This window comes from Drosophila innubila, assembly GCF_004354385.1.
Source record: "Drosophila innubila isolate TH190305 chromosome 3R unlocalized genomic scaffold, UK_Dinn_1.0 2_E_3R, whole genome shotgun sequence".
Taxonomy (NCBI): Eukaryota; Metazoa; Arthropoda; class Insecta; order Diptera; family Drosophilidae; genus Drosophila; species Drosophila innubila.
In genome coordinates, this window is record NW_022995380.1 from 2,243,568 (window position 1) to 2,269,810 (window position 26,243).

The window sequence follows — 26,243 nt, forward strand, 5'->3', positions numbered from 1 at the left end:
TCCATAACAATGTCACTCTCTAATTCATTTCTCATCCCTTTCTCACCTCAGCGCTGGCCAATTCCAAATCCCGCAGCACGCACAGTTTGCATAACAATGCAGGTGGAGGAGGCATCGGTATCGGTATGGGTATCGGAATTGGAGGTCAACCAAATGGCACTCACAACAATCCAAATGCGAATGGGAATCTAAATGGCAACGAGCAGGGCTTCTATCAGAATTTAAGCGTGTATCGTGCACAAAATCAAAGTCAACCGATTTTAAATGAGAGGTAAGTGAAAGGTCATTAATTGTTATTTGCATCTACATCGATTTGATGTATTTCCTCGTATTTATACCAAGAAGTTTACCTGTCTTTCGAATTGATTGAAATGTGTAGAATAAGTTGAGATAGATAGTGATAGATAAGTAGATACCTAATGTGGACACACTGAAATTACGTTTATCTATTTTCCTATTACTTAATGTAAGGAAGGGTACGACTAAGGGTAGACTAACGGGAGCATATCCGACTCTATAAATTATAGCATCAAGGAAACTAATAAAATATTTTTTATTTAAGACTAGTAATCGATATATTTTAATTTTAAAATGCCTTGTAGATTATTCCTATATTTAAAAAGAAACGAGGTAGTCTAGTGACATAAATCTTTTCATGTCCCAAATGTTCTGATATCCAATTTTGTGACGACCGAATATTGGTATATTTAGTATATAAATAGTTTTAAAAAAAATGTTGGCCATTCGGCACATGGCGCACAACGGTCCCGATTCTTTATACCCAAAATTCGGCGCGGTGTCGAATTCCAAATTTTTAACTCGGTACCCAAAAAAATGGGTACTAGAGCCTAACTCTAGAGCAACCAAATTTGGTGACAATACTCCTAGGATGTTAACCTATATCAAGATTATTTGGCCACGTCCATTGTTTTAAAATATTTATATACTAAATTAAATATCGTGCGTCACAAAATTATATCAGAAATTTTGAGCCATAAAAAGACTCGGCATATTATTGTCTACCTAATTCCCAACAGAGGCATTGTTATTTTAAGTTTCTGTAAACAAATTGCACAAAGTGTTGTGTTAAATTTATATTAATCATTTAAATCTATTTTCGCCAAAAAAGTTCAAGTTATGAAAATGAAATTTGAGTTATAGATTTTATTTAATGCGTTACTTATTCCATAAATACTTGGAGTATTCTCTCATGTCACAAAGACTGTGCTTCTTCTCAGCTCTTCTCATTCTATTATAATTAATATAAATTATAATTGTCAGCTATAAGACAAGACAAGACAATTTACTATAATCAGTCAAAAGGGAACCCAATACCGCAACACAATTAATAATTCACAACAATATGTGATTGGGTTTATTGTTGTCAGCCCGGGAAAGAGAACAAACGGCGTGAATTTTGTCACATAATCGGATAATAAAGAAGAAAAGAGCACTGATACTGACACTGTGTACCGGGTCTCTCGCAGTCGAGAACATTCGTGTATATCGTACTTGTTTAGTTGATGTCTTCAATAGTGTTGTTGCTGTTGCTGTTGTGACCTTTCAATTTTATTTGTATTTTTAGGATGACATTACGCTTAAAAAAATTACTTTATGGCTTTATACCCATAGAACGTGAACATCAGCTTGTAGAAATGTGTCATGTACGTGAGTAATTAGCGTGTTGTTGTTGTTGTTAACGTTGTCACACTCCATGTTGCCTATGTTGCAGCTGTGAAATCCAATGGCAACAGGCAACATTCACCTGTAAATAAGGTTTAATAGCAACACATAAAGACACAGGCACACACACAAACACACTAACACATACATTGCAATACGCAACAGCAACAGCAATACATGTGACTCATCATCAGCAACAGTTGTTGGCATCGAAAACTAATTGAAAATCTATTAAATGCAATTTATTGCTTTCAGAACGAACATGTCCGCACATGCCGCCATGAGCGCGTACAATGGCAATTCCCCGCATGCCGTCACTCTGCAACAACAACAACAGCTGCAGCAGCAACAACAACAACAGCAACCGGCATCCCCCTACCAACAACATTTACAACAAGCCAACTCTAATCTGCCCGCTCGTCCCGTTTCCGCCTATTATCACAGCCAGCAGAGTGCACAGCTGCAACAACAACAACAGCAGCAGCAACAACAGCAGCAGCAACAGCAGCAACATGCGCTGCAACATCAGCAATTTGCGCACAGCAGCAGCAATCTAAATGGACAACAGCAACAACAGTTGACGCTCAACAATCGCGCCAAGAGTCAACAGAATTTTCAGCACACGCTACGCATGCAACAAATGCTGGCGCCATCCATGCCCAACATCAGCAACATGTACCAGCAACAGCACCCACATCAACAGCAGCAGCAACAGACACCGCAACAACAGCCGCCGATGAGCGCCAGTCAAAGCATGCAAAATGTGAATGAATTTGTGCCGGGCTATCAAAATGGTGGACTCGATTATCAGCAACATGCGCGTCGCAGTCAGCTGCATGAGGCAGCAACGCTCTACGAGCTGCAACAGCAGCAACAACAGGCGTCGCCCAATTTTATAGCATTGCCACCGAAGCCAATTGGCAGCCTGCAATCGCCCAGCAAGTCAGCAGCACCGCCCAGCACCGCACCCAAACCACAGCAACAACAACAGCAGCGACTGCAACAGCAGCAGCAACAACAACAACAACAGCAACAGCAGCACCTGCAACAACAACAACAACAGGTAGGCTATATGCCCAGTCATGTGCTGGGCGAGGATAAACCACCTTTGCCACCAACTACCACACATCCGTTGTTCAAGGCAACACAGCAGCTGGCACCGGGCATGAATTATGTGGCAAGTACGTTGGATCCACCCAAAGGCAGTTATTTGCCTGCCAATCAGGCCAATCAATCGGCACGTCCGTTGCACAGCAGTGGCAGCAATCCCTGGGAGCGTGAGGAGCGTGAAAAGGATTTGGAAATGAGACGTGAGCATCTGCGTCAATGGCGGGAGCAGCAAATTGGGGAGCTGTCGAGCACGATGACGCGAACGCCGCAGCAGGAGGAGCAGCTAAAGACGCTCATATTGGAGCGTGACTTTGAGCGACGTGCACAGGAGTTGCAGGAGCAGGAGGATCAGGAGCAGGAGCAGCCCTACGACAAGGATAATGTGCAGGAGCTGATTAGATTATCAGCAAGCGGTGCCATACAAACGCCCATCACCAGCTACCGTCAGACGGACATCAAGTTGGCCGAGATCAGTGAGAGCAGTCCTTCCGTTGAGTCGTTGCTGCAACAACAACAACAACAGCAACAACAACAACAGCCACAAGCACCACCTCCACCACAACCACCGTCGTCCACAACCACAAACACCCAACAGCCGAAGAGCATATTGAAGCACAATCGATATACGGAGAGTGGAGCTGGGGGCAGTGGCAATACAGCTGGTGGTGCTCCATCATCTCCATCCAAGTCACAGAAATCGGCGAGTTTTGCAGACGAACGTCATCTGCAGACGGAGCATCCCATATCGAGTCTAGCCAAGGATTTGACCCAACTCTCGATGCTCGACGAGGACAACAACAATGAGGCGGATGGACGATTGGATGGTGCTGTGCCACCACCGCCACCACCAGAGCGCAACAGCTCCTATCTGATAATGTCACAACAGAAGCTACGCACTAGTGTCGGTGCAGGAGGAGCAGGAGGCATTTCCTCAATGGGTCTGCTCAAGACGGCGACCAGCAATCAGGCAGCTGCTGCTGCTGCTGTCGAGATCAAGAAGGCATCCCTACACAGTTCCACCACCAACAACAACAACAACAATTTGAGTGGCAGCCTCAATAACAATACAATGCAGGCATCGCCTCTAAGCGCCATGGAACTGAATGCTGCCTATGTATCGGCCACGGGCACGGGAATGAGTCTGATGGGCGGATTGGGCACACCACCGCCACTTTTGCAGCGGGACAACAAGCGTGTGAGCTTCCACGATGAGGAGAATAATCTGCTTCAACAACAACAACAACAACTGCAGCAACAGCAATATTTGCTGGACAACTACACGCTGGAGCATCAGGATTTGGATACCATACGCGAGGATGCAAGTGTAAGCGACAACTAAAAATACTTTAAATTTAATTTATTTATTATTTATTTATGAAAATGCCTTCTATAAAATCCCTCATGACAAAAAATATAAATTTTGGAATTTTTGCATTTGCAGTATCTGCAACACAATCTGGATGCCTCCATGTTGCCCTCGATGCCCTCCACACCGGATGCGGCACTCTGGAACACCACCGTGCAATCAACGCCCGGCGTCATTGGCGCCCAAGAGGTTTACAGGTAAGCACATCCACACTTTCCGTATGTTTAAGAGATGCCTAATTTGAATATCATTCTAACAGGGATCCCAGACAACGTCGTTTGGCGGAGAAGCAGCAACAGCAGCAGCAACAACGAGCTGGAGATGCGGTGCCAGAGAAGCTGTCGTTCAAGGAGAAGATGAAAATGTTTGCGCTGGAATCTGGCGAGGATAATACGCCCAAGGATAAGCTGAAAATATCGCGGGCGCAACGGGACATTGATGCAGTGCACTGAAAGCGGCAAAATCAATAGCCGATGATCATTGCGATGTACATACATACTTACATAAACTAACAGATATATACATACATACAGTACTCAGTTGAATTGGGGGCCAAGTTGTTACGATAAAATAGCACATAATACATATATTTACCATGATTACATAGCACATATGACAAAACAAACCTAACGAATTTGCTAAGCAAGGCAATAACAATCCATAGTTATCGCGTTTCAATTAATAGATCGCATAGTTACGTAGTACGAATAGTTGAAGAGAATTGATAACAAACAAAATGTTAACTGAAATCAATTACTGAAAAGCAAAATTAGAATATACTATCATATATGGTATATAAATATATATATATATATACACACATACATACTTAGTACTCTATATAAAATACAAAAATAAGAAGCCTAGAAGACAGGGCAACGAAAGTTGGGCGAGCCACAATTTGTAAAGCGGTTTTAAACATAATTCTTTACCTACTGCAAGTAAATATATGTTTATGTATTATATATCAATATATAAATATATGAAAACTGTTTCAGATAATTTGAAATATTTAGTATTTACCTTATCAATAACAATGTAAATGATGAGCGTTAGCTTAGAGATATTTACCTGGGAATTGTGCGGAACAAAACACGAAATGTTTACTATTATAGAAAATTATAAGCCACGACGTCATAAAACAAATGGTCCAATTATTCAATTATTAACAAAGAAACAAAACAAATTTATATTTACAAACAAAAAAAACAACCAAGAATGAAAAACGAAAGATTCACATATATATATATTTTTAATTACAACATTTTTCGTATATCTTTTAAAAGCAACAAACAAAGAAAAACGAAAACTATAAAAAAAAATATTTAATGCATAGAAGAAATGTACCAATTTAAATCAAATAGGATTTCACTACACAAGAACCTAATGGCTTTAAACAAAATATATATACACCTAGTACTATTTAAGTACTTATAAAATGTGTATGATTTCTTTGTTATAGCATTAAATCTATTCGAACGATACAATTATAAATAACAACTTTAAAGCAACAAATTATTTTTGTGCATTCCAAGTATTTAAAATATATCAAATTAAAATTTAAAAAGCTGCAAAATTATGTAAAAAGAATTGCAAACATTTAAAATTGATTTATAGTTTAACTTTAAGCATGTTTAATTTTACAAAATTAATTAAATATATATATCAAATCGAAAATATAAAAAAAAAACGAGCAACATATTGTGCATATTTATGCAAATAAAAGGTTATTAAATTAATAATATATAAAATCACAAATATTTTCGAATTATTTGTTATAGAATTACACCAGGCAACAAATTGGAACTTTTTGCTAATTAAACGAACGAAACGGATAGATTTGAGGTCACAAAACTTTTTATTTGGCAGAATTTTTTTTTACATTTTTTTTTTTTAACTGGCTTTTTTGTCTTACTTTTTAGAGGTGCGCCCACTTAACTTATGAATGAATGCCAAAACCGATTTTCAAAGTCTTAGATTTAAACCAGTAGTTTTAGGGCTATCAATTTTTGAATTAAGAAAATAATGATTTTTTGCAAAGCTTTTTTTTTTTTTGCTTATTTTACTTTAAAATTCAAGGAAAACTCGAAAAATATTATTTGAATTTTCGTTTCTATTTTATTTACATAGCTGTATTAAATGCGCGTCGTTTAAGATATGATTTATAAAAATCTAAGGCGAAACGATAATATAATAATATTTATCTGTAGGGATGGGTTTGGTTCGTTTAATTTTTGGGCTGTAAGTAAAATTTTTAAATAATTGATTGTTTGTTTTCGCCTTCCAGCATAATCAAAATGCATGCTTTGTATTTTAAGTTCATACACATATTTTAATGACAGATTTTAATATTATACTTAAATAATTTTTCGTTGAGATTTACTCGTTAGTTTTGATCGCCAAAGCAATCAGCTGTTTTTTCGGCTAAGAACAGCTGAGGAATTTGGCACTAGGAACACATTTGGATTCTGTACATGCGCAATGAGACATGCATATTAACTGTTCCCAAGCAGCAACAGGTGCATGAGTTGACCTACCTGAATGCATTTTTTATGAGACAGGCAAGAAGGATAAATTTTTTTTGCTTTCGAAGCAAATTTCAAACAAAGTTTAGGGTAGGTACATAAAATTTGTAACTTTCTTAGGAATTTGACAAAATTGAATATAACGAGCATTTAAACTAAATTTAAGTTTAGAAACTTAAGTTGTTAAATAAATTAGGTAGTATATACACTGTAAGGTTAAAATATGAATTTAGTTACTATCAGATTTCGTGGCCACAATTTAAATTAGAAACACCGGAAATGTTTGTTGCCTAGGTCTCTAGAGATTATTAACAATCTCCATACGTATTTTCCATTCGAAAGTTTCTGGCCAAGTTTCTCGCCCACGTCTGAAGTCAATGTAATTTAAAAGTCAGGCGGCAAACTTTAACCACTTTTAGCCACAAGAAAGTTGCTGTAACAAGGCAAAAGACTTGTTTTGTGGCAAGGTAAATTGCCTATGCCGGCGACAGGGCGCAAGGAGCAATCCTGAGGCGAGGTACTTGTTCTTCCGTCTTCGTTTTTTTGGTTGGTGGTGTACTTTAAATTATTAAAATGAAAAAGTGACTTTGATATGCCGGGACTGCTCTGGGGATTTCAAGTAAAACGCTGGCAAAAAGACACTTTAAGAATTGCTGACAGTCCAAAAATTTATTTAAAATGAAGGTGAAAGTTCAACGGCAACTTAATGTCAGTTATTTTTTGATTCATCGTAATCTTAGTGGCGTAAGTGTTTTTTTTTTTTTGCTATGTTTCTGTACTTTCATCTCGAAATTTAACCAGAGTGCCAGCTGGGGATAAATATAGCCAAACCATAGAATAAACAGGAACAGGAAAAATATGAACTGATGCGAAAACTTTCCATGCGACTATAGCAAATAAATCAAAAAGTGATTAGACCAGACAGACTTCCTGCTCATTCCCATTCGCACTCTAAGATTCTCTACTATTCCTTTATATGCTCTTAAGCTCCAGCTTTCTCTTCTCTATCTGTTTTCAACTGTCCAGCTGTAAATTGTCTGTTGAGTGGCTGTGGCTTCGTATGCAGCTGTGAGGAAATAAGAAAATCGCAAGGTGTGCGCAAAAGATGAAAATGTGGGCCAACTTTTGTGGGCAAAGGAAATTCAAAGTTGGCCATAAAACTTTGGCCACGGCTTCTTTGGCTTTGGTCAGCCGTGTTGATAAATGAGCTCCGTAAAACGAGTAGCGCGGAGGGCAATCAAGAAAATCGCGGAAAATTATAGTTGCTACGCCGTAAAACAAAGATGACCAACTGAAAAGTGCAACAAAAGAAACTAGCAAAATAAAAGCAAAATAAAAGCAAAACAAAAGGCAAGAGGGATCAGCAGTTGCCAGTTTTTTTAACTCTGTTTTCTTAGACTTTCTTTGAATTACGACAGTCCTCTTTTATTTACATGTTATTTTTTAACTTTGTAATTATGGGTATATATGTATGTAGATAAATTCCATAATAACAGATGGCGGCAACTTTTAGCTACTTAATGAGTTTAAATTGAGGCAAAGTAACTGAAAATTTTCGAGTAGAGAGTCCTCGTACTACAGATAAAATTATTCCGTTGACATCTGTGAGATTAAGGTCTTTTAAACGACATTTGGACAATAAATATTAATGGCCTCAAGGCTGATTCTCAATTACAGCTTGTGTCGGAATAAAAGATTATAGCTTTTGCTTCCGTTGTTGGTTCCTGGCTTTAATATGTTTTAGAATTGTAACTATGAACATTTATTATGAGCAGACACTTTACTTTTGTCACTTGTTGATTGGCGAAGAATGAAGGATAGGTTTGTTATCTATTTTATGAAATATATAAATTTGTAGTCTAAAATTATAGTAAGTTCTAAAATTTACATAATGTTCATGATTGATAGTTTATTTTTGAAAATACATAGGGATTAAATTAATTAAAGAAGTAAAATTTCATTTCAATTTGAACTAGAACGAACGTTTTTCCCCTCATCAGTTACTTTTTAAGCTATCTATTAAATGTTTAACAATTTTTGTTAAATCTTTGGAATAACTATATTTATTAAATCCATTAGGAATTTTATACTTATTATGCCTTTGGCTTTATTTACGCAATTATCTTAGTGTCTAACACAATTGAATGCTTAAAGTTAAAAATGCTTAGCAATCTCTAGTTTTATAAGCTAGAACAAAATAGATGATATTATATCTAGAGATGGTATAAAATTCTGTGCTAAAATGATGTGGAAAAGTTGTTTCACAAAATTGTTGGCAATTATCATACTTTTAGAATGCGTGTGAATTACCTATAAATTTATCGAATACGATGTCTTAAATAGATAATGCCACAGTTCAGCAAGCCAGAACAGTTCATGTCTTGTTGAGGGCCACGAGCAGAAAGATTAACCATTGATGCAGACTGTTATAGCCATGGCCATGTCTATTTAAGCCGACTGCCGTGGACTTAATAGCCGAGGCAGAATAGTCGCCTGAAAATAATAAATATATTATTTTTATTTTATTAAAAAGAATAACCATCTTGTATTACCACTCAGTACATGTAATTGTATGGAAACCGCTTGACTATTTTCCGGTTCGCAAGTATAGTTTCCCGAGTGGGTCTTTTGCACTACAGGAATGACCAGGCTGCCAATCTAGGAATTGATTGGGATTAGGTTAAAGATGTTCCTGTTTTTTTTAAAGGGTCTTACCGTATTCCGATTATGTTCCGTGCTACCGAATATATTGCGATCAATTTGAGTGTACCAGCCATTGTCAATGCCAGTGGCTTCATTTTCCGCTAGCACCTGTTGATCTCCCCGATACCAGACTATATATTTAGGTGCCTCCAATGTGCCACGCACGATGCAATGCAATTCCACTCGGCTGCCAGCTTTGACAAAGCGCTGCTTATCTCCAATTAGTTCCGTTTTTGGTGCTAATAAAGGTAATAAATTAAATATAATGTGGATAGGTTAAAGTGAATCAAGGTTATGTTGAATTAAATTGTGGTTGGGTTGAACTTAATCAATGTTATGTGGAATGGAGTTTAAGATAATGTTGGTCAGTTTAATTGAATTTATTTTAAACTCAATGCAGGTTATAGTAATTTGTATTGAGGTTGTGTTAATTTCAATTACGGTATTGTTAAATTGAATTTAAAGTATGTTAAATCGAATTTAGATTTTGATGAATTGAATGAAGGTAACGTTCAACTAAATGCTGATTTCGTAGAAAGGAACTTGATCGAAATGCAGGTCAGTTGAATTGAAATTATGTTCAACTAAACGCAGATCAAGTTGAATTGATTGATTGTTATGTTGAACTTAATTAAAGCTATGTCGAATTAATTTAAGTTAACTTAATGCATATCATGTTGAATTGAGCTAAGGTTAAAGTGTACAAAATGAAGGTTTTGTTGAATTGAATTAAGATTACCATATGTTGAATTAAGTTGATATAATCTTGAGATAAATGCAGGTTATGTAAAATGGAACTTCGGTTAAATTTAACCAAATACAGGTCAGTTAAACTGAGCTGAGTTTTTTGTTTTTTCAATTCAGTGCAGATTATGTTGAATTGAGATTACGTTCAACTTAATGTGATTAAGTTGAATAAAATTTATGTTAATTTACATACATATCATGTTGAACTATAGCGAGGTTGTATTGGATTACATGAAGGTTGCAGGTAAAAGTTAAATGTTTAACTTTAAGTAGATTAGTTGAATTGATTTAAATATGTTAAAGTTACGTTGAATTAAATTTATTTAAACTGACATTATATAATACAGATTACATACATATGTTGAATTTAACTGAGATTATGCTTCAACTGAACTAAGTTTGTGGTTAGTTGAATTCAATTTATGTTCAAGTGCAGATTATGTTGAATTGTACTTAGAGTATGTTGAACTAAATAGAGCTTATGTACATACATATGTTGAAATGAATTGAATAATGTTTGAACTTAGCTCAATAGAAGAAAGTTAAGTTTATTTATTCCATTGAGGTTATGTGAATATTTAAATTGAGGTTATGCTAAGTTAAATAAAGGCAATGTGTAAATATTTTTAAGATGACGTATTTATGTCATTATGTTCAATTTAAACCAAGCTATGCTGAACTTAATTGTAGTGATGTTGAACTCAAAGCATGTTATGTTGAACTTAATTGTGGTTATGTTGAGCTAAAAGCAGGTTATGTTAAAAGTAATTTAAGTTAAGCTCCAATTGCATACATTTAAGATTGGGTAAACTTTCGTTTCGACTTACTTATCACAAGCAGCTGCACTTTGGCGCTCATTTTGGGCTCTGTGGCCAGCTGGCATTCATACCAGCCATTATCCTGCAGCTGGACGTACTTGATTAACAGAGTCCAGCTGAGGCTGCTGCCATTTGCGCTGTCCAATAGGGAGCTTGTGGCATTTGGCGATGACTGGAGCAGTGCTGCAAAACGTGCATCATTGATGAAGGTTGTGTGATCCACGGCTATGATATGTTCATCCCGCAACCGAACCCAGGAGAGCGGTTTACTCGAGTGCTGGTGGAGCTGCAAAAACAAATACAAATACAAATACAAGAGGCAAACGAGGAGGCATGTTTGATTAACTGCCTTTCAATCATGCTACTCAACTGAATGCCACATACCGACCACCACCGACTATCAACCATCAACCATCAACTCTCTGGCAACTCACCTGGCATGGCAGATAGGCATGTTGTCCCGCCTGTACTGTTACATTTCGGGAGGGGAGACTGAGCTGGCGACGGGGCATCTGTTGCCTTTCATGTGCCAATTGCTTCTCGCGTCGTAATTCCTGTGCCTTCTTTTCACTGTCGTAGGCATGAAGACGAGGTTGGGGCTGTTGAAATTGTTGCGGTTGTTGCTTATTAGGAGACGACTGCATGGAGTCCGGATCGTTGTCATTGCCCGTGGGGACTCTCGTGTGCGGCATTGTTGTCGGCATCGTCTGTGGCAAATCAGCAGGAATAAAGTCCGGAAAAGGTGGCAAATACGTGGGTATCGAGAATCCCTTTGTCAATGTCGCTGTATCGGGTCTCTCGCTCCATATATCCGCAGTTTGCTCTTCCGTTGTGCTCTGCTCAATGGTCACTTGATTGCTCTGAATTCCATCTGCCATTGTGGTCATTGGGGGTGGGGAAGTGGCAGTTACTCTATTCGTTACTGAAATTAGCGTCGAGTTGTCTCCAACAAATGCTGCACTTGCCGACAGGGCTGCAAAATAGGTTAAGAATGAGGTCATCTGTAGATTCACTATTCTCTGGGAGTTTGACGTCTCTTAATTAGTTACATATATGAAATATCTATTTGCCAAATGCTTCTCCTTTTGATTAGCAAGCGAATGCCTACTTCAAAGAGAATCAAACAAATGACGAGAATTACATTTGTAATTAATATACAACTTTCTTTGCTCTTTTTAATATTGTTCATTGACAGCTGAAATATAATTTTTACATTCTTGTTTATTAATTAATTGAAGTCTAAACATTGCCACTAGAAAGTCAGTTTGCAGCAAAAGTCATCAAAATTCATATATATTTTATGCGATTTGTAATGCAGAAAGTATCTAAAAAATATTTATCGTAAATTCAAATTCCTATTATTTCTAATGGTAAAATAAAATTCAAATAAAAATGTATATTTCATTTTTTACAAATATACTTTTGTCTTAAATGCATAATTATTTTAAAAAATAATATAAAATTGAATAATGTCAATTTCAAGTTTCTGCTTTTCAAACTTAATTGTTCAATTAAATATCCTAGTTAAAATGCCCAACTCATTGCTGGGTATAGTATTTTAATTAATTTTGCTATTGAGCAAATGAAACAAAATCTCTCAATGAAATATATCCTTTGACGAATACAAATCATTTGCAGAATTATTTAATAAATTTGGGAATCATTTTAATTTGAATTAAAGCCATTCTTTTTTGCCTTTGATGAATAAATACTTTTTGCAATTGATCGACTTAAAACATTGATGGTGCATAAATTTATTTACGGTTCACATAAAAAACGCTCTCATTTTATTTGAATAAATAAATTTATTCGATATCTAAATTGGTTTTATGTAAATCATAGTCAAGAAATCATCCTGCAATAAAAATGATAAGTTTTTGAACTTTCAATTTATTGTCAGAACAATTTATCTTTTAGCCTTAAACAAAAACACAATAATAAATATACTGAAAGAACATAATTTTAAACAACGCGATAATAAATTTGAGTTCACTAAAACGGAGGGGAGCAAAGCGAGAATTATCAAAGCAAAGCGGAACAATCAAAAGCAAACATGGAAGTAGATGCCCTGTGGCTAAGTTTGCTTATGTGGTCTGAAGACATTGTAGATGCCGTTAGCAGGCGCAGTCGCCACGTGCTACCGATTGTGGCACGTCTGTTTCTGACAGCCACTTTTTTTGAGGATGCGTTACGAATGTGGCTGCATTTCCTTGAGTATCTGGAGTATCTGCAGACGCAATTAAATTGCTCCGAGATGCTGTCTGTCTTCATTGTGACTGTTAATCTAGTGGGACAACTGATGGGCTCTGTTCTTGTTGTGCTTCGAGTTTGGGTACATCAGGCTGTCATCCTGCTCGCAGGGATTGTCCTGCTTCAGGTGCATATGCATGTGGTTCCCTGGCAGCTGCAGTTGCTCTTACGCAACTTTGCATTGCTCGGAGGTCTCTTGTTGCTGCACGTCAAGACTCAAGAGATATCGGATACGGCACGCATCTGTGGCACAGTTGCAGGAGTTCCTATCCTTCTCAATCGACGGCCTCAACATTTAATGCGACTCACCGGACGAGTTCTCCTGGCCTGCATGTATCTAACCCTACTCAGATTTGAGTTACATATGTCCGCAGTGCTTCTCAATGTATTTGGAGTTGTGTTGATGGCTTTTATTGTCCTGGGATATCGCACGAGGTTAGCTGCCTTGACCTTGGCTGTTATTTTGATACTATGGAATCTATATACGAATTCCTGGTGGTTTGTCCACGATAACAGAAGAGACTTGGTCAAGTACAATCATTTTCATACTCTATCTGTGGTGGGTGGATTGTTGCATGTTGTTGTTCTCGGACCAGGTCAAGTTTCTCTTGAGCGGTACAAGAAACTCTGGTAGTTGAGATATATATTGGTATATATTTATAATAGAGATTTTCAATTAATAATAAGAACAACCGCAACATGTTCTAGTCGTTTTCAGTTTTTATTTAATTTCCTTCAATTTATTAAAGTCTATCTATATTTTCCAAATACTTCTGTTAAATTAATACATTGATTCTGCTTACAAGTGCTACTCATAAACCACACACCACAAACATGCGATGGTTTCAAGCTTGAGCAAGAATAATTTCAAGAATTTTGGCAGGCCTCATCTTTATCATCATCAAATCAAAAACTCAGCTCGGGGCAACTTCGCAATAGCTCATAAAATCCCACAGATGGCCACCAAAAAAAATTGAATCTCACGCCTCTTATATTGCTAAACTGCGAAACTGTGGCCGCCCCCAGACCACGCCCACCCAGGCACCATTCAACTCGATGGGCCTTGGAACTTGTTCTCTGCGCCTATTCGCTGTCCGTGGGGTCGTGGCTAATTTCAGATCTCAGACGCTCTCTCGTTATACCTATACAGAGGGTATTTTTATTTTATGATGAAGCGCGAAACGCATTGCTTAAATAAATTAAATAAATTGTGTCGATAGAAATTACCTTTCCTGTCTAGCACAAAATTTTAAGCAAAGTTATTTCGCGTGGGGCTTAGAGGAATCTGTCTTTAAGATCCAGGTGTTTATGCAGACTGAGTAATAAACAATCTTAAGTTCAAATTAAATGTAAAATTTCAGCATACCAATTTAATTAAATGTATACTTTTCGTTCCCTACATTCTTAATAGTTATTATAAGTAAATATTATTTTATTGATCAACTTAAAGGATAAAATCAACTTAAATTGTATGAATAAAATGTAGTTTAAGTTAGTATTTCATCTGAATTTATTTGTGCTAATCGAACTGCACGATTGGGAATTCTTTATTAAATTACATATTATATTTTCACCGATTATTTAAATAAACTAGAAGAATCTTTGATTTTAAGTTTAAGAAAATAGTAAAAAGAAAAAATGGTGATTAGAATAAAAATGATTTAACGTTAAACTTAATGCATTTTTTTAAATTTCACTTACTTAAGTGAAGTACGGTAATAATCAAGTTTATTTTAACTAAGCTTGTTTTCTGGTTTAATATACCCTTTAGCTCTACGAGTAACGGGTATGCAGAATATTTTTGTAAGAGTATTCAATCCTCGACAGAACGCGGAGAGGAAATTACATCTGATCTGGGTGCTGGCATTTCGACGGATTTCATTTCTTTTGCCGGGAGCATCCAATGTACTTGCAGCCCAACAACTTATAGCCAAGAATTTATTATGCAAATAATGTAATACCAAATGCCAAAACATAAACACGCACACAAGTTAACGAATTTATGGGAATGCTTCTGTCGAGAAGCAGAAATAGTTTCCAGCTGCCAGCAGTTGGACAACTAAGTAGCCAACATTATTGTTTATAAATTGCTTAAAATATAACTTTAAAATTGAAACGTAAGTTTTGAAGCGAAAGTTGAAAATTGAATTGTCAGTTGGCCAATGGAAAACTCATAATAAAATCGTGACTGGTTTTTGGGTAGAGTAAATGGTGTACTTTCAATTTTTGAAAAATTCTGGTAACTTTTATTGTAACATTTGTTTTGTGGTCCCTTTTTAACTTTATTTTGTCGTTGTCGTCATTGTTTTTGCCACTGCATATCGTTGCAATTAAAAACTATTTGCTGGCAAAAGTTTAAATAAGAGAAAGAGCAACAGCAACAGTAACAACAACAACAACTGCTATAAAAGCTTCAACAACATTTGCTGTGGTAATTAGTGTAACAACTCTGAAAACCACATAAACTGATTTTGGGGTTCTCTGGGTTTTTTCGTGCCTTTCTCTATTAATACTTTTATGCTTTAAGTTATATAAATATGTATTTATATTTACAAACTCTTTATTATGTGTACTTGTTTAAAAAATATCCTTAAAATTATTTGCCTTACGTTGGCGGTGCCATAAATTTTAAATTCCATTTGCAATCATTGAGCAAATGATTAGTTGAATATTTTACGGCTGTGAGAAGCGCGTGTTTCCAGCTCTTTGCAAGGAATGAACAACAACAATGATAAAACAACAATAATTCAGCTTATTTCTGGTTGATTTGTTATGCTTGTCGGGTAAGTGAAAGGGGGAGTCAGTAAGGGGAGGAGTAGAGAAAAATGGCGCTTCTGTTGGCCGAAGTCGTTTGGTTAGTCAATTTTTCGTCTCGAATTTCGCATTCAGTCGAGTGCAAATTTGAAAGGGCCACCGAATTCTCATTGGGCACGGATAAAACGTAAGTATATGGCGCGTTTTAATATTTAATGATATATCGCAATTGCCATATGGTTGGAATGAGTCCAAATAAATTCTTAAAAACAATCAAGTTCTGTGATAATATGGAAAACTAACTCCAGTATTCAGTATACATTAGATGTAATTGATATTCTAGATAAAACTGACTTTTTACTATCCATCATAATTTAATCAATCATGTGATACAGCTTTAATGAAGATTGGCATCTTGGCTTAATATCAATATACTTTTTTAATATATTAAATGTCTTTTCTCTGTCTTTTTATTACTCTTTATAAATAATGAAAATTGTATTTATGGATCAAAATATTATTTAAGCGTGTCCTGTTAATATTTCAACTTGATTTAACTATTACATTTATTTTCCTCTCCCATTTTTTCAAAACTCAACATTGCAGTCCATAACATTGACTAATTAACCTGGACTAATCCGATTGCTGAAGTTTAGTATGGTAGGCGGTTGAGTTAGCTCTCAGGGGTTCATATGTTATACAACATCCGTCTGACCGTTGCCTAATTGAGTTGGCTGTGGAAAAAGGTCCAAAATCGCTGGCCTAATTACACGCCTAACATGTGTAATTTTGGCCAGGCTATATAAGCCTCTCAATTTCCCTGTTGTAACGACAATTTCTTTTTATTAATATTTGTACATTATGCGAACATAAATTTCTTAAATTTATGTCTTCCTCTTTGGCCAAATTAATTTATTTTTGCGTGTGTTTTGCTTAAAGGATGGAATTATTTCCTTATATGGAAAAGATTTTAATGTAAAAATGTATATTTTCAAAATGAGGTTGTGAATGTTTAAAACTAATCTTAAATGCTTAAATTTCTTGAACAAAAATAAAATCAGTGCTTGAAGAGTAAACATAAGTAACTTTCAATAGTGTATAAGTCAAAAATGGTAAAAGAACTGTGAAAACCTTTACTTAAATTGAGAACCAGACGCAACTTTTGATAAGTAGTCTGCTTTTCAATTTAATCAAAATTCACCTTTAATAAACAACAGTTTAATACCAAATATTGTCGGGTACATAGAATAAAGAGATCCAAATTACACCTTTAATTCTGTGTTTTCTGCTGCCATTTGTTATAAGCGAATAATGTTAAGCTCAACTCTTAATAAAAATAAATACAGATTTATTTACAAATAATAATACCTTAGTTTATCTTCTTACCAACTGATATTTTGTAGAATACGACCAAAAAATTTTGCTAATCAGGAGTGTCACAACAGAAAATCTCCCATAATTCTATACATTTTGAGAGATTTTTTCTGGCATCTGTGTGTGTGCTAATCATAACCCAAAACAGGAAAAACAAAATAATAATACATATATCTGGTTGAGAATTACATAATTTATTTTTTGTTTGTTTTTGTGGTAAGCAGATCGCATTAAAAATACGTGTTAACTATTTCAAAGAATAATAATTTAAATTGTTTACGCCTTCAGCTTCAATAATTTTTCACCCGTGACAAAGCTTAAAAAATAAATAATAATTTACTGTTATTTATTTTTGTAAAGAGATGACAGTGATTTTAAGGTAAATTTAACACATAAAAAACATATATACTCATACAACAGCTGGAGATCTTTGTTGCGGATAGAAACGCCTGTTGTTTTCTCATTTTATGTTACATGTGGACATTTAAACTTTTTGTTGGTTCACGTGATGGGTTAGACATCTGCCCAGTAAAGATAAAGCTATCCATATATCACAGATATTTTTCAACCGATTTTTTAATGCCCAGTCATGGGCCACAATCCTTTTCACGGTCGCTTGAACTAATGGCATTTTAATTTTCTATGCACATTTACTCACGCCCCTATGCTTCTGTTCGTTAACCTTTTCTACTACCATATTCAAAGTTAGAGTAAGTGTGTCTAAGCCTTAAAAAAGAGAAGAAAAAAAAAAAATAAATGGAAGTCCCATCGCAACCGCCGGCGACGCACCACATGACGTGACCACAAAAACGGTTCGCTGTCGCCATGTTAATGTGTTTTTGGGTTATGCGCCCCAAAAGGCGGCAACAGTATTAACGCGTATGTGTCGCAATTAAACAAGGCTCACAAGTAGCCTTACATCGAGTGTGGCCGAGAGAGAGAGATAGAGAGGGAAAGGGGAAGAGAGGAAGGCTGTGATCAATGCAGCATGTAGCCACATTTGGCATTCGCATATTTTAGCACATTAATTAGAAGGCATAACTCGTCATTTATTGGTTCATAACACACGCACAGGCAAATACTCTTGGCAAGCTCACACACTTGGCCACATAAACACGTATACAAAAGACACACACACATGCATAATCGAACTGTTCCAAAGACTGAGACACACACACACACACACCGTCGCACTAAAAGCCAATGCATATGCTTGAGTTCCGTCTGCTTCGAGGAGAGTATGCTTATTCCACTCCCATCCTCAGAGTCAGCAACAACATGCCTCAAGGTGGTTTGGTTTGTAAACCAAAACAGCAAACACACATCACATCACACACAAACACACACACTAACACACACACACATACACACAAAATATGAAAAAAAAAAACATACAGAAAAGAATGAAATCATAAATTTTCTTGACTCACACCACAGATTCCCCGACCTACATCAACACCGTCGTCGTACATTTGTTCAGCGGAAACACGTTTTTTATTCTTGTTGCCCTGCTAAATTGGGCGGTTGGGTGGTTCTGTTTTCTGCACATCTTAGATACGTGTCCAATACAAAGACGATAATGTTATTATAATATATTACTTTTACTTTGAATACCCTTGCAGATGGTATTATGTTTTTATCATAAAATGTGTAACGTAGCAGGCGAGTATATTCTTGATCGGGACAACAGAATTGTGTAATTTATATCAGTATTTAAAATACATCGATCTCCAATAATAATATACAGTCTACTAAAAATCAACAACTACAAATTAAAGTAGCATTAATCTTTCTGGATATATCTCAAGAAAACTGGCAGGTCTTTACAAGGTATCAAGCCTTCGGCGTGCCGAAAATAATCTTTCGTTTCGCTTTAAATGAGTTTGATTATTATTTGAAACTAAAGAAATTTAAATTTTAAATTTTTAGCTAAATATACATATGTAGGCCAACGAATTAAATATGTTTTGTTTTAAGAAGTGCAGTTAAATTTCTTTTAATTTTAGATGCAAAATAGGCTTTTTAAATAATAGGGTATTTATGAGTTAGCATTTTTGTTTTTTTATAAGCCTCAAACGACGGGGCGTTGCTGACGTCGGCGTCGGCGTCAACGTCGACATTGCCGTCGATTTCGATTTCTGTGGCACTTTTTTCGTTTTGTTCACTTTTTTGATTGTACACAGCAATTACACGACTTAAGTGGAGAATGGGCGTGCCGATATTTAACTTTCCCTCTCTCACCCCTAAATATTGCCCATGACTCACTTTGATTGCTTTAAAGTGGATGAAACTTTTTGTTGCCTACTTTTGTGGGCGAGTTGACACTGAGTGTCTGACGATTGTCTACCTGTGTGTGTGTGTTGACTTTGTTGTTGTTAGGGTGTGGGTAATTTGTACACAAACAAATATGTCACTGCGAACTGTGGCTAGTTTATTTGTTGTGCCCATCACACAGTGTAGAATGATAATTTGCACAGGTAACTATTTTCCCTTGACAAACATTCAAACATTGTATTATATTTTATTATAATTTTCCATATTTTTTAAATTTGTAAATCAAATTTAGATCTCAACATGCGTGTTCTGTATTTAATATAAATATAAATAAAAATATTTTTTAGTAGTTTAATTATAAATGTAATATCAAGCAACTAATATTCCTCCTAAAAACTAACTCTGACTAGAATCCATGAAGTCCTTAAAGTATTTAGTTTTATCATATAATGTTTTAAGGTTTTCTTAAACACTATTGTATGTGGCTTTTTAATCTTTTAATAATAATAAAATAGAACACATTGAGAACACAAAGATTTGTAAATAAAAAATTTAAAATTTAAACATGAATTTATTGCCCGCATAAATACATGAAATGAAAATATGTTTATGTCTAAGACAGCACGTTTTCCGGTGACTTTTCCGGCATTTGTGAAATATTTTACGATTAACATTTGATGTGTTTCATTAGAAATTTGTCGCAAGTGACGTTAATAGTTAAATGCGGCCTACTTTCACCTAAGGGTATATTTTGATGATTTAATTTGACATGGATGTCTGGAAAAAAGTTTGACACTGATTAGATGAATAACATACAAGTTTAAAGCAACAGTTTTGCATTTTTGAAGACTGAAATTTAAGAAAAGTGTGCTCACTTATTTTCAAATGCATATATATATAAGTTGGTAAAGTTAATAAAGGTATAAGTATATAATTTTTGGGAGCACCGTGCGCTCGCATTGTGAAACCTAACTTTCCTCTCAAGAAATTAAAATTAAAATTAACAAGCTATGCACGAGTACAGCTAATGGCTGTATTAGCGCCGTCAACTCTTTGACTTCACTTAGCGCAGTTATTTAATTAAAGCTACCCCAAAGCACCTCGTACTTTCTCCCACCGGGCTTCTGGATCGTCCCCGTAAATAAATTAAATGTGACATTTGACCGCCATTTGTCTCGGAAGACATTTTCATGGTAAATACTTGTACTTTATATACAGACGAATAAAATATAGTTGTGAGCATGGGGAACTTTCGGTTGTGTCTCTGTTTTATATGCTGTGCATTGTCATGATGTAATTAACAGAGGTCCCCATGGAATTGAGGGATCAAAAAGACCATCTCTTCTGACCTTGGCAAGTTGCGTTGATTGATGGTTTAAGTGTTATTTGAGTGTCTATTTATGTTTTTATATTTGCTGTTTTTCGCTTTGTTCGCACTGTTTTGGCTTTTGTTTTCTGTTCTTCCCATTCATTTGTTCCGTTTTTCCAACTTTCTCAGCTTGTTTTTACTCTATGGTATTTATTTAATTATATCACATGTGGTTCTATCATAGGGAGAAAGTAGATGGACACATGTGTTATTAATGATATTGACTTGGCCTTGGAGAAATCCCAACTTAGATTGATTAGTCTGCGTAGTTGAAGCTGAATGAATAGGGATTAATAGACAGATGTGATTATGATAATTAATTCATGTGACTTTACTCAATGAGTTTAAATGATTCAAATCACAATTATCTGTGAGAATCAACCTAATTTTTTGGGGTACACAATCAACTTCCTCAGCTCAACATTTCTCTTACTATTAAGCTCACTCCTCATAAATATACTTTCACTTTCAACTGAGTCGAGCTCATAAATCACACACAGTATTTTCTATGCATTTCGAGTAGCATTTTTCATATATTTCATATGGTAAAACAAAAGAGCTAGATTAAGTGTTCTACACATCTCAAGCTGTACATTTTTAATGAATTGTAATATGAACACGTACCAAATTACAAGACAGCAAATCATGTTCCACATATGACCTGTTGAACAGACAGAAGCTTAATCAACTTACTTGGAGAGCAAGGTGAATATCGAAGTTTGGGTTGGCAACGTTTCAATTAAGCCAGCCCAGGACGGACTAGGCATTTTCATAAAGCACTCGACAATGCCAAGAACTGTGCACAAGTCTTGCACACGGTGCGTATGTGTAATGAACTTTGCTGTCACTACGCAATATCTGTGTGAGCATGTGACAGGTTTTTAGGAAATATCAACAGTAAACAGTCAAAATGTGTGTGTGTGTGTGTGTGTGCGTTGCGTATAAATGAAAATTTGTTTAGCTCGATTAAATGAACTCTACAAGCTCATAAAAATCGTGCCAACGAGTTGCCAACAGCAACAACAGGAACAACAACAACGCTGCTAACAACAAACAATGACAATGCAGCCAAGCAAATCTCATCATGCAAATTAAATTTGGCAAACGCTTCCGACACTTGCACAAAAATGTGCGAAATTGAATTAAATATGCATGCAAAAGAGAAAAGCGGAAAAGACCAAAAAAAGAAATGGAAATAAAAAACAAATAACTGAAAAGAAAGCACGTAGCCAACAATTTTGGACCATGTGTAGGGTTGTACAGCGTACACAAACATGTCTCTTTGTTTGGTCTGCACTTCATATGTGTTCCTAAAATCACACTCTTAAGGCCCTAAGTGTACAAACAAAATTGAACTATATTATATATATTCATTATTTCATTTTACTTTGTAAAAATTTATATTTAAGCTGTAATAAATTATCATTTTAAATTGTTAATGTACTTGTAAATCTTAAATTAAATTCTTGTTAAAACTGACATAGTTGACAGTTAAATTAATCAGTAGAGCAAAGTTAAAAGATTTATTGCATTGGGAGTGCAAAGAATTAACAAAAGCCTTAATATTAATTCTTTTACTACTTTTGCTTTCACACTTTTAATTTGAAATGACTTGAATAATCCTATTTCGTTGAGCATTTATAGTCGACATTCTTATAAACAATAAGCGTAAATAAAAGCAGCTGCTAAGTTTCGTGTAGTATGCAGTTCGTGGAATAACACTTTCCCTCTCTCTTTCTCTGTTTATATATATATATTTATATCTACAAGTATTCGTAAAGTAAAAGATGTTTATACTTACGGCTGTGTGGCATGCCACGAAAGCTGACAGCTGCCAGAAATGCCAGCAGTATACTGCCAGCAGTTCCCTTGACTCCAAATCCGATGCCTCCACTCCTGGCAGCAACTTTTCCTTTAGCCTTTCCTCTAGCTGTTGCTGTTGTTGTGGCTCTTGCTGTTGCTGTTGCTCTTGCTGTAGGTGTTGTTACTGCCCCTCCTCCTGCTCCTCCTGCTCCTTCTGCTCCTCTTGCTGCTTCTGCTGTCGCTGCTGCCGCTGCCCGTCGACAGCGCATTTTATTGCGTGCGAGGATTGGTGGCTGCTTTGTGTCACACCTTTAGGATATGTGTATTTGTTGTAATTGTTGTAGTTGCTGCTGCTGTTGCTGTTGCTTTAAGCTTGTTTTTATGCTGCTTGTTGATTTTAATCCGAGTTACGCCAGCTCAAACAATTTGTCATGCTTCACATATGCAGGAGTCTTGTTTGTTCCTCTTTCTCTTTCTGTCTCTGACACTACTATTTAATTAATTTCCATGCAATTCAAAAGTTACTCTCACTGCATTTACATAGCTTGGCCAAAACGTGACTTTCCATGCTTTGGACCAGGCTGAGGCCGAGTTGCGGCCAACCACAGGCCCAAAACGTAGCTTTAACTTTTTTCGTGTCTCTTTTTTTTTTGCAAAAGCCAACCACACAAAATATAAAGAACCCACAAAACGAGAACTACAACGGTAACATAATATGCTGCTAGACTTTTTGGTGGAGAAGGAAAAACCACAGAGAGAGCCTTTCAAAGAATTGCACTACCAGTGGCAAAGGGGGAGTGGCAGGGGGAGTGGCAGGGGGAGAGTGGGCTACCATTACTAGCAAGGTTTTTCGAAGAAGGAACATTCATCTTGTTGCTCGTTGCTCTCTGCTAAATGGGCCATTGGTTCCTTGGGAACAACGTTCGGCTCTAGGGAATTAGTTTTTGGGGCAGCCCTGATTGTAAGTCAATAAATTAATGAATTGCATCCGGCAACAGGCCACGGAACACAACCGCAATCATTGCCGATCGAGAAGTGTGCCACAATGAACCTGAATGTAAATATCAATTGCATTTTGCAACTGAATTGTGTGATGAACATGCTTAATTTATTTAAGTGAAACTCGAGTAAACCAACAAATTTGATCAAATTCAACAGATACGATTCATACTGAATGCTTTTGCAGATGCTTTTCAAAAATGAGAAAGAGAAAATATACCTTGCATTGAGTTGTGTGCAAAAAGTACGTAGATGTATCAAGTTGAACAGCATCAATATTGATTTAGGGCTGTAAGAATATGTTGTTCCATTATATCAATGGTTTCAAAGTTTTTCTATTGTCAATATTACATTTACTTTCTTTAATTAAAACTCAAATGCAATTGAATGCTATGATTTTTTGAAAATCGAATGCTTTGTGCACTCTGATTTATAACACAGAGTTGTGCCGATAATAATTAGAGTTTGTTTTTAAGTAGCAGTGAAAAATATTTTGTTAATAAAATTGTTTTCAGTAGCATTAAAAAAAGTAGTTGATTATGACTGATTTTGCTCTAACAGAGATGTTGTACCTTTTATTTTATATGTTTTTATACCCGTTACTTTTAACATTTGTAAAAGGGTATATTGTGTTCGTTGGAATGTATGTATTTAAAGTATAGATATTCTTGATCAGCATAAACAGCCGAGTCGATATAGCCATGTCGTTCTGTCCGTCCGCCCGTCTGTCCGTCCGTCTGTCCGTCCGTCTGTCCGTCCGTCAGTCTGTCCGTCCGTGTGAGCGCCTAGATCTCAGAGACCATAAGAGATAGAGATACCAAACTTTCACACGCAGATCTTAAAAGCCGTTGGAGCAGGTCAAGATTGTTATAAATTTTTGTTACGACCAAGGCTGCAAACCTCATAAATTTTGTTAAAGGTTCGGTTCGGTGGTTCGAACCATAGAGCAAGACATCGGTTCGGTTCGGGAATTGATTTATATAACCCCTGAACCCAAAGCTTGGGTTCGAGCGTTGGTTCAATTTCACACAAACAATTTTTGTATTGTTATACATTTTTCTTTACATTTTGAACTAGTAAAATTTTTATTTTAAAAGAAATAATATTTTGATGATAATTTAAATTTATTTGAAGATTTAAATATGACTTATTTTAATTTGAAGTCTCAAATAATTGTGTCATATTAGAAAACCATAAAATGTATGTAATTATTTTTTTTCGAGCCGAGCCTTTTATTTTAGAAAGCGGTTCGGTTTAGGCTCGGATTCGCAAAGTAAATAAGTTGAAGGGTTTGGTTTATGATCCGGTTCAGGTTGCTTTAGAGCCCGAAACAAACCGGTTCTATGAGGATCGGTTCAGAACCGTCTTGCAGCCTGGGTTACTACACCTTCCACCTCCGCAAACCGCGAAAAACCGTCCGTCCGACTGTATGAACACAAGGATCTCAGAGACAATAATATGTAGAGTACCCAAGTTTGGCACACAGATTTCTATTTACCCCGCGCAGATCAAGTTTGTTTCAAATTTAAGCCACGCCCCCCTCCGCCCCGCAAATCGCGAAAAACCACCACACCCACCGTTTTTACCATACCACATTTTTTTATGGTAATTACATATTATGATTATCTATTATCCTACTAAATCGCATCATGATCGGACAAGTAGAACAGCAGCTATGGCGAATTTATGTTTTCAAAGTAATACAAGTAATTTCTTAAGTAAGTAACGGGTAACCTACGGTCGGGATCTCGACAATAGCCTTTCCCACTTGTTTTTTTTTTTTTTTAACGGAAAACTGTTAGGATATTTAGAGTTTCTCATAGCTCACATGTTATTCTTGAACTTCTGCTAGCATAGGCACATAGCAAAACTAAATTTTAACTATAAAAAATTATCATATTGTATAATCTACAATAATAAAAGGGAACTACTCGCACAGCACACTGTGAACATAAAAGGGCAATTTATATTTCGTTATCGGCAAACAAAGAAATGGGTAAAATGTAGATACAAAAAAGTGGCATAAAGAATAAAAAAAATATAAGAAATGGACGACAGCTTACACATTAGCACTTTTTGACCCACACTGAATATGAGGACACTAAAGAAAGAGTCTTCAGTATGACGATTGTTCCTGCTTATTTGCTTTTTCCTTTTCCAGCAAGTTAAGAAAAAGTGCTTCTTTAAAATAACTGAAATTAATTATTCGATAGTAATAAAATTTGAAGTGTAACTTAGTATGTCACCCAATTTGATAGCTCTAGCTCTTGTAGTCTCTGAGAAATCGGTGTTCTGACAGCTAAAAAGAAAGACATTGGTATTTCGACTTGGCTTATAATATTGTTACATATATTGCCACAATCTTATAAGCCCTCAATACCTGCTGAACTTTACTAAACTCTTGAGTTAGCTAAAAGTATAATCAGACAAATAGTATTAAAGTGAAATCGTTAATTTTTTAATAGAAA

The 26,243-nt window shown here is 35.9% G+C and overlaps 2 protein-coding genes across 7 annotated transcripts in view; one reads left to right on the plus strand and one right to left on the minus strand.

Annotated features, from left to right (window-relative positions):
* LOC117791946 (afadin) overlaps window positions 1–5,305 on the plus strand; it is a 55,240-nt gene extending 49,935 nt beyond the window's left edge. For all 6 annotated transcript variants that reach the window (XM_034631884.1, XM_034631885.1, XM_034631886.1 and 3 more), the window contains 4 exons: window positions 52–271; window positions 1,939–4,117; window positions 4,235–4,356; window positions 4,419–5,305. In XM_034631884.1, the coding sequence (XP_034487775.1) occupies window positions 52–271; window positions 1,939–4,117; window positions 4,235–4,356; window positions 4,419–4,611 (2,714 nt within the window). In that variant the 3' untranslated portion in view covers window positions 4,612–5,305. The remainder of the gene's footprint in view (window positions 1–51; window positions 272–1,938; window positions 4,118–4,234; window positions 4,357–4,418) is intronic.
* Window positions 5,306–8,772: 3,467 nt separating this feature from the next.
* Window positions 8,773–23,076, minus strand: LOC117790454. The gene is made up of 6 exons (XM_034629909.1): window positions 22,775–23,076; window positions 11,387–11,925; window positions 10,962–11,238; window positions 9,400–9,626; window positions 9,237–9,342; window positions 8,773–9,177 (listed from the first exon to the last, which is right to left on the minus strand). The coding sequence occupies exons 1-6, from the start codon at window positions 23,043–23,045 to the stop codon at window positions 9,059–9,061; spliced, it is 1,539 nt and encodes a 512-aa protein (XP_034485800.1). The 5' UTR covers window positions 23,046–23,076; the 3' UTR covers window positions 8,773–9,058.
* Between the last annotated feature and the right edge of the window lie 3,167 nt (window positions 23,077–26,243).